The following is an 18,046-nucleotide window of genomic DNA, read 5'->3' as shown; positions in this document are numbered from 1 at the left end:
GGTATTCAAATTTCCCCCATTTTCAACATTGCAGATTTGACAGAGTATCATGATGATGGTGCAGATGAGGAACTGGTGTTAGAGCCATGTCCAATTCCTGCTTCTAAGAAGGAGGAGATAGAAGACATTCTAGATCATCGTGTGGGTAGGAGTACCAAAAACAGGCAGTATGAAGAGTATTTGGTCAAAAGGAAAGGACGGCCGATCGAGGACTCAACTTGGATTTCAGCAGCTGAGGTTTCCCATTTGGGATTTCCTCCACCATCCATAAAGTGATAGGGTCACTTTTCAATCTACCCTGGGTGTCTGATGCAGGAGCATCCAGAGGTATAAGGGCAATCCTGTGTCTCCCAAAAAAAAATGTACTTAGACTTAGTTTCTATTTCATGTCTTTACATTTTTGGATAGCCATTTGGGTCAAATAAAAGTTCCAACTCTCACAGTTCAACTATCAGTGTGCTAAAAAATCCCGAAAAAATAGGAGCGTGCAATTTGGCCATCATTTTGGTGACCTAGAAGGTGTGAATTGGCCAGATGAATGTAATTGTGATTTAGAGCATTCCAGGAAAAGAATCAGGTCAAAAGGCCCCACGGTTTGAAAGTTATTGCAGTTTTTCAAGTTTTGGAGACCTCCTAAGAATGCTTCAAAGTCAGGTTAGGGGCATTAAATGACCTCGAAAAGGGCCGAAAAATGGGGACGAGTGAAGCTTGTCCATAGGGCTATAGAGCGCTTCGAAAGCTTTCCGAAAATGTAAACGGTTCGTCAATTGGAGCTACGGTTCAAAAGTTATGCCTCCCGGAAGTTCGGTTACCGTTTCTAGATTCTTCTAGATTTGCGCCAACTTCTACCACAGCTTTCAGAACCTTCTATTTGGTCGGTGGATGCCTACTAGCACTTTCTAGAATGTACTCCTAGTCCTTAACCCTCTGGGGTCTATTTAAGGAGATTTCTGGCATTGTAAAAGGCAGTTCAGAGTGGAGTTTGAGAGGAGGTACTGAAAGGAGAAATTATCTCCAGATTTATGCTATTGTAAGCCCTTAGGGCATGTTTTGAAGTTTATTTTCCTGTACTGTTGTACTAGCTTATTTTCTTAGTTAATATAATTTTCCCTTTTCTGTTGTGTCCATCTTGTCTTGGGTTGTGTCCCCATCAATTGTCCAATCTTTTCTTACCACTAGGGTAGCGCAACAATTTGGAATAGGTGTGCATCTGAGAAGTCCTCATTCACTTCGTTGCCAAAGGCCTCTCTTGACTTGATTCTTGATAGTTGATCGACAATTACATAAGTTTTCCCTAGTTGGACTATGATCTTAAAGGTAAACTCTTGCAACAAAATTTAACCATCTACTTATTCTTCCTTGAATCACCGACTTGTTTACTAGGTACATTAGTGCTTGATGGTCAATAGACAATGTAAAGGGCGTACCAAGTAAGTAATGTCTACATTCCTATACGGCATAAACCATACCCAGAGCTTCCCTTGAGGTGGTACTATAGTTGTGCTCTACTTTTGATAGAAACCTGCTTGCAAAATACACCAGGTGATCCAATCCTTCCTAGTTCGTGTCAGAGTGGTGCCTATTGCATAGTTGGATGCATCCACATAGACATGGAATTCTTTACTCCAATCAAGGTATATGACGATCAGGGCTCCTACTAGTCTCTTCCTGAATTCATGGAAAGCCCCCTCCTGTTCTTCCTCCCAAAAAAATCATTCTTTTCTTGTTAGCTTTTCTAGGACTAAAGAGACTTCGCCAAATCCTTTTATAAACCTCCTATAGTACCTTACATGCCCCAAAAAAGATTTGACACCCATTACGTCTGATGCAATCTCCATGTCTAGAATGACCCCAATCTTCTCAAGATTTGTCTTCATTGCTTCCTTGCATATGGCATGACCAAGTAGTCTACCTTGTGGAACTATTAATCTGCATTTCTTTAGATTCAGAGCCGACCTTGGTCTTCAACATTGATCCATGCATTTGCCAATAATTTTGAGCCGGTGCTCCTTCCCACTATAGATAGACTAGTCATCCAATAAAGCTTTCAAGTTTCCTACCAACATATCATCAAAGATGTGTAGTATAATTCTTTGCAACATGGTTGATGCATTGCACAGTCCAAATGGCATCCTGTTATAGGCATATATACTGTCTTCAACTACAAATGTATTCTTTCACATATCTTCCTCTGCAATACTGATATATTTATATCTTCAAAATCCATCCATGAAAGAGTACATTTCATGGTCAACCACTTCTAAGATTCTATCAATAAAGCGGATAGGGAATGGATCTTTGATTACCATCCTTCTTCAATGATATGACTATAGGAGATACCCACTCACTCGTTTGTACTTTGAATATTATCCCTGCTTCGAGTATTTTTGTGATTTCTTCTTGGAACTTGTCTACGTAGCTTTTATACATTTTGTAAGGTCGTTTTCATACTGGTCTTTCTCCAGGTACCAGTGGCATCTGATGGACACATAGCTCTAGGGGCACTCCTTTCAAGTCCTTGTACATCCAAGTAAAGACGTCCCTGTACTCCAAGAAGATTCTAGAAGTTGTCGACTTCAACATCGGGTCCCATTTGTCCCCTATCAAAATCTCCTTGGGTTGCACCTTTTCCCCAAGGTTTACAGTCTGTAGTTCGGTCTCCTTGTATTCTACCTCCTTAAATGTGTGTGTTGGTGTCTTGCTAAGGGTTGTTGTACCTTCTCTGTACTCCCTATAATCATCTGGACACCTTTCATCAGACTTTGATTCTTGGATTTGCAACACATTGCATTCTAGCTGGAAAACTTTGCAGTCTCCCATCTGCCAGTGAAATAATCATTTGAGGGAGCTCATTCCATCTTCTGAGCACCCCTTCCTCATTTGGTTCCACCCCTTCATGGTCTTCTCCCTCTGCTTCTGAATCTGATGCCATGTCTTGATTTACAGACTAGGTCTTCACGTATATGGTGTACTTCATACCCTTTGACTCGAGAGAGTGTTTTGCTTCCAATTATGACTAGCTTTGGCCGTAACCAACCATCCCCTTCCCAATAAAGCATCATAACCCTTTTTCTCTAGAGTAATAACAACAAAATCAAGAAAGAATTGTTGTGTACCAATGACTAGCTTTTGTCTCATCAAGGTTCCTATTGGCTTAATTTTGTGTTGGTCTGTTCCCACCAATTGAAGTGTAGGTGGCCAATGTGTGGGTTTCCCTATTGCCTTCCATGTTTCTTCAAATAAGACATTTATGCTAGAGCCTCCATCAACAATAGTATTCGAGAGTTTATACACTGATATTTCCTTTTTCACTACTGTTGGTGTCCTCCCCATCCTATAGTGAATAGGGTGTTGTTTTCTTTCCCAACTTGTGCTTCTTCTTTCTTCTCTTCTTTGGAGTTTATCCCTCTAATGTTTGCCCTTTGTGTTAATGCTACCTGTAGTTGAGGTAATTTTTCTAGTAAATCAACAATTTTCATAGGAATGATGGTCTCTAGTACTTGTTGCATGATACTCGGTACACCCCCATCGGTAGGAAGTTTATCCAATCTTGCCTTCCCTTTTGCTAGCATGTTATCTTGAATGCTTTTCCTTGCTTCGAGAAATCTTTCCTTCTTCGTGGTAGCATCCGAGTAGACAAGTTTTATGGCTTGCATCCTTGTGATGGCAAGGATTTCACTTTCTGGTTCTTCAATATCCAATATGTTCACCCCTTTTTGTCTTGGGCAATTCGCATCCTCATGATTGCTTGATCCGCACCATTTACACAACATTCCTCCATTTTGTCCTCCTCTATTTTGACAATATTGTGCAAAATGCCCCCATTTGTTACACCCCCTATAGTGAATCATAAGTCTTCCCTTAGAATCATACTAGATTGCTCGTCGAGGTGTGTTGTTGTTGTTATTATTGTTATTACTCCATATTCTTATCTATATATCCTCCTAGTGAAGCTTCTATATTTGTGTTCCTTGGGGGGAGGGTGGTGTGGATTGCTCTTCCTGGGTGAAAAATACTTGCACATTCCATGTCTTCAGATTGTAGGGACAATCTTTGATTGCATGTCCCAACACTTGACAAATCTCATAGAATGCTTTATGCGGGCATGCCCCTTTTGTATGGCCCACCTTTTCACAACTTGTGCACCATAGCTCCCTCCCTTCTTTTTTCTCTTCCTTGCTTCTCGTTACCTCCTTCATTAATCGCCTCATGTCCTTTCTTAGGGCCTGGATAGTTTTGGATTCATCCCCACTTTCTTCTAAACTTTCACTCTCACTTCCATACCTTCTTACCTCGAAGGTTTCATTGTCACTTTCTATATCCATTGTTCAAGTACACGCATCCACAAAGGTTGATGGTGGAACTATTTTCATATTTTTCCTTAGGGACAACACCAGTCCTTCAATGAACCACCTTTTCTCTAGTCTATCAATGGGCTTGTTGTCAACTTTTCCTATCAATTCCATCAACCTCCTACTATAGGGTTTAACTGATTCATTCTTTCCTTGTCTAGTATTATAAATCTCTATCACTATTTCATCATCATCCCTTAGGAGTTTGAATTCTTCTTCAAAGGTTGTATGCATATTATTCCATGTGATCTTGCATGCCTCCAAATTTGCATACTAGTCAATGGATATACCTCTTAGTGTTGCGGGAAATGCTTTTAGCCAGTCATTTGCATCATTCTCTTTGTTTTCTTTCCATATGGTTATGCATGTTTTATAGTGATGAGAAGGGTCCTTTGAACCGTCCCCGATAAATCTAGGCAATTTTTGTCTATCCATTGCCATTTTGTTGCCCTTTTTCCCTCCTGGCGGGACACCACATCCTAATAGGATGCTTCCTCCTGACAGAAAGCTCCCTCCCTACAGGACGCTTCTTCCTAACTAGACACTTCCTCCTGGTGGGAAGCTCCCACTTGATGGGACGCTCCTTCCTAATGGAACACTTCCTCTTGACAAGAAGCTCCCTCCTGACAGGCTTGATTCTTGATTGCTCGACCCAACAATATCTCCTTTTCCAATGCTCAGTTTTTGTTCCTATCGAAGTTCCCTGCATGTAGGGATTTTCGAGTTTTCGCACCCTAACTTTCTTCCTGGTGTCTCAGAAATAGCCAAATTAGCTATTCCTTCAATTGTATATTCAATCAACCCTTCTTGGATTTGGGTAGAGTCCCCCTGCCCTCTTACATTACGATGTCTTTCCTCCTATTGTTGGAGATGTAATGTCCTCAAGGTGACTTCCTCAGTTTCTTCCTCCGATACCAGCCTCAGATATTTGTTTGGAATCAGAGGCATGAATTGGTTTAGTGTCTATCCCCCTTCCTAGAATTATCACACTCCTCCAAGTTGTGCTCCCATGTCCTTTCAGTGAACTACTGGAGCACTTGTTGCCTACATTACCTTTCTATTTTGGCTCTTTCTTCCTCAACACGTACCAAGTTTCTTGCCACTAAGCGAGAAATTTGTCCAAGTAGATTGTACAACACTGGTGGCACCTAAAGTTCGTCGAGTACCATGCTCTCAGGAATCGTTCTCTCACGCGCTTCCCTTTGCACGTATTGATTGACTACAACTTCCCGAGCCATCAACAAATCGTGTGTCAACTAATCTTCTCTTGTTATCTCCTCCTCTTCTCTGTCACTATTTGTTACTTGTATAAGTGGTAGGAAGGGTCTTCCCATTACTCCATCCTATCTTGCCAATGACCTCCGGATTCAGACTTAGGCAACAACACCAAAATGTAGAATGGAAATACTACACAAGTTCACAGAGTAATAAAGATATATATGCAGAGCAAAAACATAGAATGTACCTTATTACCACAATACCAAGTTGGCGAGGGAAAGATTTACTTTCTTCATACCAAAACATCATGAGTACATCAACAATATTTCAAAGTCCTTATAAAAGGATTGGTTGGTTGGGAAAACCAACCGACGCATTCCCTCACTTCCTAACTACCCAACCTGCTCAATCTTAACAAGTACTAAATAAAACAATACTTTATTATGGACTTCAAAATTCATGCAGTCATAAGGAAAAGCTTGTCTTGTTTTTATGCTACTGTGCTGGTATTCATAATTTAAGTTTGTATTCCAATACATCACATCCAGTCTGCTACACCCTTAACCTATAGTGTGCATGTGAATATGTGTCACAACACACACCCAACAATAAGCTTCATTAATTAATATGCTCATGTGCATAGACTTATGTAGGTAGTTAGGTCAGCTTAGTTGGTATCCATGGCAGAAGTAAAGGTATATATGGGAGATGTTAGTTTATAATCATCATATTTTGAATTTTGCTCTTATTGAATACTCAAATGATTTAGACATGCATGCATTCATAACTCTTAAGGAAAAGCCTGTCTTGTTTTTTGTGCTACTATGCTGGCATTCATAATTGAAGTTTGTATTCCACTAAATCACATCCAGTCTGCTACACTCTTAACCTATTGTGTGCATGTGCATATGTGTCCACAACATATGCCTAGCATTAACCTTCATTAATTAATATGGTCATATGCATAGTCTTATATAGGCAGTTATGTCAGCTTAGTTGGCATCCATGGCAGAAGTAAAGGTAGCTATGGGATATGTTGGTTTATAATCATCACATTTTGAATTTTCTTTTAACTGAAAACTGAAATGAAGACACCAAACTAAAACAGAAAGCTAACAGGACACAAGATTTGATGTGGAAACCCAAGAACAGAAAAACCATGGTGAGCAATGCTGCTAGGATTTACTGTCCTAATATAGCCTCACAATTTTAGAAATTAGTCTTTAAGGCACCAACCCAAGTATCACCAAATATCTTCATGTAAGCACCAAATTATCAACTTTCCAAGCACCAAGAACTTTTACTAGTATTACAAATGGTTACAGGTCTATGACTCTTTTTTCTACAAGAAATGTAAACAAGGATTCCAGATAAAATGATTACTTCTCTGCAAAATAAAATCAATTCTGAAACAATAAAATTTTATTTCTGCAATGAAATCAAAATTAATACAGTGGTGTTTGCAAGTTGAAATCCACCTGAAACAATAGCACTGCCACAATGAATTCTGAAACAACTTTGTCTTTATGTTTGACAGAATACAATTCAGATTTGTATCTCAGCCAAGATTAAAACAATTTCAAAACTGAGTGGTGCAAGTCTAAGAGAATCATTCTACTTTGAAGATAGTAAAGCAGAACCTGATCCCCCAAATCGCCTTTCTTTCTTGAAACTCCAGCCAGCAACAAAAATTTCAACAGCTCTCCTCTTTATCACAGTGACTACTACTTTTATAAAATAGATTGAACCTTTTTAACAGTGGAAACTTCTGTTTTAGAAATTACACAGCAATATATTTTTTTTAAATTGCAACCCACACTCACCGGACACATTTTTATGCCTCAGACATACATATTCTTCACACACATTTTTTCCAAATGTGTGTATGTATGTAGGCAGACTTAACAGACAGACAGATTAGAAGGTTGGAGAAGTTAAAACCATTTCTTAACCACCAACAGCTATACAAGGTCTTTTTCAACATTTTCCACAAGCATACAGTGACAACCAACTAAAATTTCATGTTTGATGACAAAAGCAGACATTCTTGCAATCATTATTTCAATTGAACACATTGACAGCAAGATCTATATATTCAATCAGCAGTGTCTTCTATTAAAAATAATTCATTCAGTTTGGTGGGCATGCCAATTATCAATTCACAACCCAAGCTGCTCAGCCCTATATTCGATGACAATCCAACAACCATTGTGTTTTCTGTGTCTTCCAGCGGTACATTTCTTTCATTAAGACTTTCCTTCATACAGATCTTCCCAATAAACGAGATTGCATGTGTAAGGGGCCACTTTCATAACCTTCACCAATATTTAAATATCAAGAGAAACCATATTACTGTCTCAGTTGAGCTCGACAAAATATATTCTCATTGGACCTCATACAGATTTAATAAGGCACTGTTTTGCAGATGTTCAAACATGACACAGAAGACAAAACATTTATGCAGAAAAGATACCTAATGGAATATAAGTAACAGTAATCTTCTGTGTATTTGTAAGGTATTGCTGCTATTGAATATCTTTTGTCGTCCTTCTGATCGATTAACATTTGTCTTTTGTTTTTCTGATGTTGATTTGGTAACAGTGATTCTTCTAATATATAACCAATGATTCTTCTAGTGCATAACTTTTGATATCTGTTGTTCTGCATGTAGGTAATAGTGTGAAACGTTTCTAATTAAGTTTAATATTTCTCTAAGATAACTCATTATTTGATTGGCAAAAATTCATCAATCATCAAACGATTGTCACTAATCCATATAATGAAACGTTTTACTGAAGGTTCTCATCACGTCTTTTTTGTTTTCGTAGTTTGTTAGCCTATACTTGATTTTTGATACCTTAAAAGACTCTTTTGCATTTTTAAGTGTTTGTTTGGATTGTTTGTATTTTTGTTTGCTTTAATCTCTTGCTTTTGATCATGCCTTCGCTTCGAGATATCTCTTGGCTTAATTGAAGTTGTTAGTCAACAGATATTAAGGTTTAAGTGCCTAAAAAGTGGGGTTTACAACCTCAACTGCATATTTAAAATATTGACCTTACATTTTAATGTTGAGTTGCACTTTTTGAAAAATTTAACTTAAATCACTTTATGTTATGTTTTTAAGTTACTTTTTGACTTCTAATTTATCACCTAAGTGATTTAAGTCATTATAGTGCACTTTATGTTATATTTTGATGTTGAGATTTACTTTAAAGATTTATTTCAATACATTTAAGTGAAATCTCACTCTTTGAACATATTTATATATAATATGCAAACTATGTTAGTGCAAATATGTAATGGACCCTTTCAAGCAAGATTCAATTAAGTGAATCAAATAGACATGAACTAAATAGAAAGTTAATAAGTGATGCAAGTCAATTACATATTTTTTAATGGACAACATGTACTTGCCCTTCCAAACCATGTTTTTCACTTGCAAACCACTAGTTTCTCATCAAAACAACTACTTGGGTTGTTTCACTTGCAATTCAAAACATATAAATTAATTGCCAAACCCCAATTCTGGTCATTACATTTAAATGCAACCATGCAATGACTCCTCCAAACCACGATTTGCCAAAGGATTGTTTGGTTCTGCAAATGCAAGTTATTGATTACATGCAATGCCTTCTTCAAACCACGATTTGCCAAAGGGATGAAGTTCTGCCAAGTTACATGCATATGCATTACATGTAAATGCATTCCCAAACTGCGTTTTCCCCTTAAGAGGTTATTTAAAACATGCGTTTGAGTTTCCAAATCCCGACTTTCATGGAAAGAGTATTTTAAATATGTGAATGGGTTTCCAAACCCCGATTTGCACTAAAAAGTTTATTTCTTGACATTTTCTTCCTCTCTATTTGGTCATCCAAGTTCATTGGAGCTAGGTTTGTGCAAATACCTCATATTTAAAACATGTAATGATCTCTTCAAAGCCTGATTTTGGCTTGTACCTGGTTTACATGCACTTGCATTGCACATCTTGCACATGAGTTTAGACTTTTGAACCACGATTTGGGTCTTCTATGCAAAAGGTATTACATGTAAAGGGGCTTTTGAACCACAATTTCACTATTTCATGCAAAAACGTTGCATGTAATAGGGCATTAAAACTACGATTTGCAGCCATTTCACCATTTCATGCACATGTAATGCAAATCTAAAACCACAATTTGCCTTGACAAGACATTTTCAAACATGCAAATCACTCCAAGAAGTGCAATCCGCTCTTAAGAAGGCATTTGCATCATCTTGAACAAGCATTTGCATCTACAGACCATGATTTGGAGCTATGGTTTGAATTTTTCAAAGGCATTTGGTTAAATACATGCAAATACACTTCCAAAGCCCGATTTTGGAGAGAACAAGTTCATTCCAACTTCTTCTTCTTCCAAATTCTGCTCTTTGCTCTCCAAGTATGTGTAAGATTCCGGTTTTGCTTGAATTCTTGATTAAGTTACTTGTTTCTTGCATTCAATTTCTCTATATCATCCTTTTGTTTGAATGCAGCCCTAGGTTTTTGTTTCAAGTTACTTAATAAGTTTAAAACTCTCAATTCTTGTAAATGCAAAAGGTTATTCATCTCAAAAACCAAATTGCATGCAAGAGTGAAGTTTTGGAATTTATCAAGTTTTAGTCAAAGCAAGAGTTATGTTTGCCTTTTTGTTTTTAGTTTTTGTATATACTTCATGACTTGTTTTTGGTTTGTTTATGAAGAATAGTTGGACATTTTCCTCAAAGAATGCAAGTATCTTTCCATGTTCAATACATCATCCCAATTCATCCAAACTCCATACTCCTAAATATGTAATCACATCTCCAAAACCCAATTACATATTTAAATCGAGTTAAAATGATGAGTTTTTCTACCACATGTAATTGCATCTCCAAAACCAGATTTTAGTAAAAAGTCACATTTTTAAACATAAAAAACTCTCATCCTACACACATCCATATGCTTCCAACTTGCATTCTTAGCCATCCAAAACAAAAGCCCTATTTTACCCACAAGCAATCCACCATTTAAACCCCAATTTTGGACATTTTTGCCAAAAATACAAGTTGTTTCATCAATTTCCAGCCTTCAAAAGTGTTCAATAAGTATCTATATCATACTTTGAACACTATCCTTCATAGATCCGTCATTGAGACTCAGCCCCAAAGCTTTCATGGATCCAACCTCATTCGATGATGTATTCACTCTATGGAACTTTCATGTTGCAGTAAAACTTGAAAGCTTCCATGGATCCAATCTCGTCTGATGATGTATTCAATTGATGGAACTTTCATGTTGCGGCTCAAGATATGTTCAAGAAATCAACTTCCAAAAGAAAAGGAAAAATGAAATATCAATATGACAAGGAACTAGCACATGTAACTTCATCTCATGTTTCATCCTCTTTCGATGAGATCAAGGATATGGAGCATGTGGACATAGCAAATTTCTTTTAGAGGATGGAGATGTCTTCCAACCAAGACATGCTACATAACGGCTAATGATGCAAACGGGAAGGTTATTTTCAGCTTGCATCCAGATGTAATCAAGAAGGTATTCAAGATTACTAAAACTTGAGAGTATGTGTATCTGACAAAAGGAAACTCCTTGCAGCGGTGGAATGAGAACAAAATTGATTATCTCAAACATGCTAATGCCAAGTGGTTGATCAATAAGAATCAAACTTCTTCGGATGGCCCAAAACAATAAATAGATATGAGCTCTCCCAAGAAGTCAATGATCTGATCACCCTTCTAAGCATAGTCTGTGGGCTCAAAGAATCCAATCACTTTGAGACTTGGATGTACAAATTAATATACCAAATTCTCGAAAGAAGAGAACCCATCAACTGGGGTGAAATCATTAGTACAACAATATGTGAACAATTGGTTCATGCCAAGAGCTCCCTCTTATTACACATTAATTCATATTTGGTTTATATTGCAGCAACTTTGGGAGCATTTCCAAGACTCTTCCAAAAAATCTAAGCTTCCAACGAAAGGGAAAAAGTTGCCTTAAGAATCCTTGTTGATTTTGAGAAAACTAAATATGCTGAGATTACAGGGCCTCTAGTGGACAAGCCACCCGAAGAGCTTCATCGCCCTGACTACAAATTCACCAAAATTGAACTTGGAAAACAATCGTGGTTGGTGTAATGTTCCCGTTATAAAATAAATCATTTATCAAACTATTGTTAATGGGTTGATTGATTTAATATATCTCGAACCCATTTTTATTTTGTTTTCGTAGTTTGCATTGTTGTCGACTATCTTTGTACACCCTCAGAAAGTTTCCCTGACGGGTATTTAAGCACAGCTTGTAGGTAGTCTTTAGGTATGCAATTTGGATTATTTCTTTGTACTGCAAATTCCAGTTGGGATTCTTTGTTGTTCACATTTCGGAAGTGGAAGACCTTCCCTACTTGGCTATTTCCGGTTTCAGTGGGATTCAACCCTCACCCTATTCTGTCACCTGTAATACTTCACTTGGATCTGGCAAATCGAAGCACCATCTTTTTGGCAAATCTTATTGAAAGGTTATGTGTTCTAATCTCCATTGTTGATTCTATCTTATGAATTTGGGCCTCTGCGTTATTATATGTCTAAGCACTTCCTCTCTACTCGTACACCATCCAATTCTTCTGACACGAAGTTCATCTTCCCGTGTGACTACATTGCCCACTGTGCAGCCAACGCCCCAGCTCCGTTCATTTCACCACAATACTGCTATTTGGCCTTCATCTTTTTGCTACCGTACAACCAATATTGGTCACTATACTACTGCTCTGATACCACACCATATGACCAACTATACATACATTGTACGACACTAGCCATCACACCGTATGACCTCCTTAGTCACCGTACAACCAGCTTGGTCTTTCTGATGCTTGAGATACTTGGGATATGATTTGATCTTCTTTTAGTATGTGTTGCTCGAGATAAACATGTCCTCTTCCTTATTCAATAGTATTTCAACTGATTTCTTTATCCCATGAATTGATTTCCTTGGTCTTTCTTCTCTTCATTCTATTGGAAGATGTATTCTAACTGTGTTGTTGGATTCTTCTTTCAATGTGTCCATTTGCATTCTAATTTGGGTTCTCACCAATATGGATTTTATTCTTACCTATCACTGACCAAAAGTCACAACCTTTTGGTCTAGCTATTTAAATATTCTTAATTTATCAATTACTATTAATTTACTGAATATTGATCAATTATATGTTTCATGACTTATTAATATATAAAATCAAGTATTGGTGTAAAATAGATGAATTTCAATATTGACTAATATTTTTATATTAACAAATATTGAGTTATAATTGATTATTATATCTTATTCGTTAGTGTTCTCATTAGTTAGGATTCTTTCAATACTCAATGCTCAAAATCATTAACAATATTGATTGATCCTTTCATCCCTAATATTCGTTTGGTTTGATATCATTGACTAAAATATTTAGAGAATTAATTATGTCAATATAGGGTTATCACAGGGATCAAGGTAGAAAAGGTTTTTCATACCAAATTCACACTTAGGCTCCTTGACATACAATAATTCACTCTCCAAAATCTTCAATACATTCTCAAGATGTCTCACGTGTTACTCCCAAGTTTTACTTAAAATCAATACATCATTAAAAATATTAATACAAACTTCTTTGCTTCCTGAAAATCTGAATCATACAAGTCTGGAGTGGTTGGTGCATCAGTCAAACCAAAAGGCATCACAAGAAACTCAAAGTGACCAAAATGGTATTCGAAACTTGTCTTCTCTATATAGTCTTTCCTCATTCTAATACAATGGCAGCTTGATCCCAAAACAATCTTTAAAATTACAAGCACCAAACTACTCATCAATCTGTGGAATAGGATAACTATTTTTTAGTAGCTTTTAGTTTTGAAGCCCCTATAATCAATGCACATTCTCATTGTACCATCCTCCACCAAAACTAATACTGAACCAAAAGGGCTCTTGTTGATTCTAATTTGTCCCGTCTTCAGTAAGATCTTATTGAATTTCTCTATCTCATTCTTAAGCCACTGCTTATGTATGCATGGTGTAACCAGTTACAGGTTTGGCATCCTTCTCCAATTCTATCACATACTCTAATCTCCTCTTAGGTGGTACTCAAAGTGGTATACACTCAAACACCTTGCTATGGATCACTAGTAACTCAATGTTTGCATGATAATTATTCTTTTGTTGTTTTGTAGTTGTAGATTTGTATATCTAGGCAGGATGACAGAGTATGCTTCCCACTCCACCTAAACATGTCTAATTAGCCACTCCATCCATCTAATAAATTTGGTACCACCATCTAATAACCCTCTAAGCACTACCTTTATCCCATTTGATTCAAACTTTATTTCCATCTTTCTGTATATTGAAGTTGAACTGAACAAGTGTTGCATCTAGCGTATCCATAAAACCACACCAGTGCCCCCTATGGCCACCACATAGAATTCATCCTTCAAGTCATAATCTCCTAATTGTACACTCAAGTTAGAAATCTTACGAGTGGAAATGGGCTTATATAAATCATCTACCATCACCTTGAAACCTTCAATTTCTTTGGTCTGAAGTAATCTACTAGCCACGAAGCCCTTATCAAGAAAATTATGGGCTGCACTTGCATCAATGAAATTTATTATTTGTTGCCCTTATGGAACACCTTTAACCTTAAATGTAACAGCCTTTGATAGCTAGAGAGTTGGGCAACGGTGCCACCACTTCCCTATTACTCTTATGATGAACATTGCTCTTCACTGCTCATTAAATCATATAGCTAGTCTAATTATTTTATGTCAATTCCTTTGCTGAAAAGTATTCTTTATTAAATTGCCTTAGCCTTGAAACTGCATTTATGAGATGGCTTCCAAGGCTCCTTATAATAAAAGCATAATTTCTTCTTTCAGATATCATTCAATTGCTTACCATCTAACTTATTAGATTCACTCCTTACACATTGAGGTGAGGGAGAGGACATTTAGGGTTGTCGTGATTATTGATCAGCAAACCATTCCTCCTCAGTTTCTATGTTTTAGCTTCTTCATTGTTGAGGTCAAAGCCTCCATGAGTAATTTCCTTGTTATAATCACTGACCATGTATTCCCAATTCCTCGAATATACCATACAGATATGGCAAGTTCATACTTTGACATCTGCTTGATATTGAGGAATACTAATTACTTTTTATGAAATGCTTTTAATTTGATTGCATATTAGAGTATATATTGCATTATGGGAACTTTAATAAGGAGCAACATAATTTTCTACAACATAGTTTTATTAAATAATAAAATTAAACATTCGTTCGATAATATTATGCCATTATGATATTAGTAACATATTATTCTGTTTATCTATAATATAATACTAAGTATTATATTGTTAATATTCACATTATCTAATGATTAATAATATAGTCAATTTAATAAAAAATTATATTATATTTTTTAATTTTTCGTTCATTTATTAATTTAGTTTTACTATTTATTACTAATTTATATTCTAGGAAGGGATTATTACATGATTCTGCAAATTACTAACATCAGTTCATTCTCAACTTGTGGTTGGACTCTAGGTGGGAAAAACTGGTATAAAGGGCTTGAATTATCTGTTCTTCCCATTGATTTACATTTATGTTAACTAAGTTATCCCCTTGTCCATTGTTACCATTATTACCACTCTCTTGTAGATTTTTACCTTCGTTGTTTACACCCACAATACTGTTTTTGTTGTTTGTTGTTGTTATTATTAACCCCCATTTGATGAGCCATCAACACAACCAACCAACCAAATTGCTGATTTTTGGGGCCAATTTTGTCGATTTTCCGGACGATTTTAGGTGACTTTTGGCAGTTTTTAGAGAAATCGCCCAAACTGGTGATTGATGGCGATTCAAGGCCAAAAATAGCCAATCTGATTCAACGGGTCAGAAAAATTTGGCTAGGCCAAGCCAAATCACCTAAACAAGATGAATCGCGGCTATTATTGTTATTATGGAAAAAATGGAGCACCCAAATTCCAAGTTGAGCTTCACATTATATACGGAAGTAAAATTCAACAACTGAAGGGGAGTTTGGATGTAGAGCTAGAATGTCCCAACTTGAATGTTTACTATCAAATATTTTCTGAGTTAACCTTTGTATGAAGGACACAAGACTTACCCACTGTTAATTACCATTTGCTGAAGAGTGTATTATATAATCAAATTGACATCAACAGGTAAAAGTTCGGTGTTTGTAAAATCTAGAACACTAAAGAGAATTTTGATGCAATGAACACTAAAATGAAAGAACATTCGACTAACAAAAAAGAAAAAGACGATATAACAGCACAACTAGTTGGTGGGAACAGAATAGGTATTTCATAATAAACTATGAATTAGACTGTTATCTAAAAGGAGTTTATTGTTTATGTCAAGACTGCATCATCACCATTGTGATATTCACTAATTAGCCAATTCGTATTTAAACATTGCTCCAAATAATTATATGGAAAACAAAATAATATAAAAAAGATGTGAAAACATACCCAACCCAGGATATACTCAGCTGCAAGAATGGCTGCAACATATGATCGAATTGTCCGATTAATAGTTGAGATAAAAATGGCTCCATTATCAATAGCCAATGCTGCCAAAGACTTGCAAAATTCCTGAGGATTTGCAACATGCTCAATCACCTGCAAGGAAATTAAATTAGTTGAAAGCAAATCTTGTAACTTTTAATAGTGTGCATGTCCAATTTCTTGTAAACATGACAGAGAAGGCCATGGCACCTGTCTTGTTTATTTCTCATCAAATTAATCCATTCAGCTGGTCTAGCTGTGATTTATCAATTTTGTTTCGTGGAAGTTGACCCTACTTACAGTAAAGATAATCATTGAGTAGATACAGAAGTAGTTTGTATAGTGCTTTATAAGAAGCAGTTACATCCAGTGAACAAAATGAAGCAACACCCATAACTGGAATGAGATAATCACCAAACTCATGCAGATATAATTCATATGACATTTATTATGAAGTAGTTAAATCTAGAGAATGAGATGGTGAGACTGATAAATAGGGTCACAGAATGAACAAAAGTAAAATTATGAAATTAAATCAGATACAAGCATAGATTGTAACTTTCCAAGGAGTACATTTCTTTTTTTGTGAGACAGATACCAAATGAACATAGATATGAACAAGAAGTTGACAACCAATACCTATAAATATGTCACTGCACTTATACTCAATTCTTTTTCAAATTCAAATTATAAAAAAAAACTGTTCTAATCTAGTTGTAACTTCCGAATTTAATTGAGAGATGATCCTACTAAAAGTAAAGACAGTCAATAAATGATTACAGCAATAGTACATACGATGTCTCTCATGAAGCAATGAAATCTGAAGGATGAAATGAAAATCAAGACAGTAAAAGATTAGGTAATGTGATTAGATGCAATCAAATCTTAATATTGTATGCTATGAATGCTCGATTTATGTTAGGAAGAAGAACAAAAACCTGCAATCAATCATTCACACAGATGTCGCTACATTTATCTTCTATCCTCTTAAAATAAAATTAATCAACTTTCTAGCTATCACTTCTTAATTGCATTTCCTAGGAGACAACCCTACTAATGTCAAAACCAGAGATCACTGCAAAATGAAGCCTTAAATCTCCATCATAAATAATATAAATGAACACAAAAATATATCATGCCAGATCATTACATCTTTAATTATTAATACAATGGCTTATATAAGCCTCTATTTTTTAACTACCCAAACAAAATCCCAAGAAACCAACATTCAAGCTACTAACACATTAAGCATCTACTAACAAAACCTAACATATTACTCACACTAATATTGTATTACAATCACAAAACAAAGGTTATGAAAAGTTGAGACAAATACACTCGAATGTATAACAACACTTAACACAATACAAACAAAAACAAGCTTTTGGATCACACCAACCACAAAAGCCAACAAAACACCCCGTACCCCAGGGCCCCAACATCCCTTATGCTCTTGTTCTCCCCCCAATCTAAAAACAGTGAGCCAAACATTCTAATGCATCTGCTATTTTGCTGCTCCTCAAACCGGCTTTCCTACAATTGGCGCTGGTCACAATGTGCCTCTCATCTGACATGATCATGGTGAAGTATCAGGCATTGAACCTGTCTTTGACAGTATAAACTCCATAGTGTGTCAGAAACAAATCTTAATCAAGCATAGTGACCCCATCTCTTTTAATCAACTTGTAACTATAATCATCAAATATATCAAGTTATCAATGTAAGATTAAATGAACCCATTGCTCCCATCCTCTATGACCAACACTTAATAACTATATTATCACCAAACAGCTTCCCCCACCAATTATGATTGATAAAAATGATAACATATAAACCATCTCCACTCTTCATGAAAGCTTAAAAAATAAGAGAACCAAAATAAGATACACTGTGACAACTA

General features: G+C 36.2%; 1 protein-coding gene across 1 annotated transcript in view; it reads right to left on the bottom strand.

The window, feature by feature from the left end:
• The window catches only part of COQ3 (coenzyme Q 3), a 276,221-nt gene that overhangs the window by 8,505 nt on the left and 249,670 nt on the right, over positions 1–18,046 (bottom strand). The window contains exon 7 of the mRNA XM_089819180.1: positions 16,111–16,260. Coding sequence (XP_089675306.1) covers positions 16,111–16,260 — 150 coding nt within the window. The remainder of the gene's footprint in view (positions 1–16,110; positions 16,261–18,046) is intronic.

The sequence above is a fragment of the Cupressus sempervirens genome, chromosome 3 (genome assembly GCF_028749045.1).
Source record: "Cupressus sempervirens isolate cs-2001-9-10 chromosome 3, ASM2874904v1, whole genome shotgun sequence".
Classification (NCBI taxonomy): Eukaryota; Viridiplantae; Streptophyta; class Pinopsida; order Cupressales; family Cupressaceae; genus Cupressus; species Cupressus sempervirens.
Note: the sequence above shows the minus strand (reverse complement) of the source record. Positions and strands in the feature narration are given on the sequence as shown.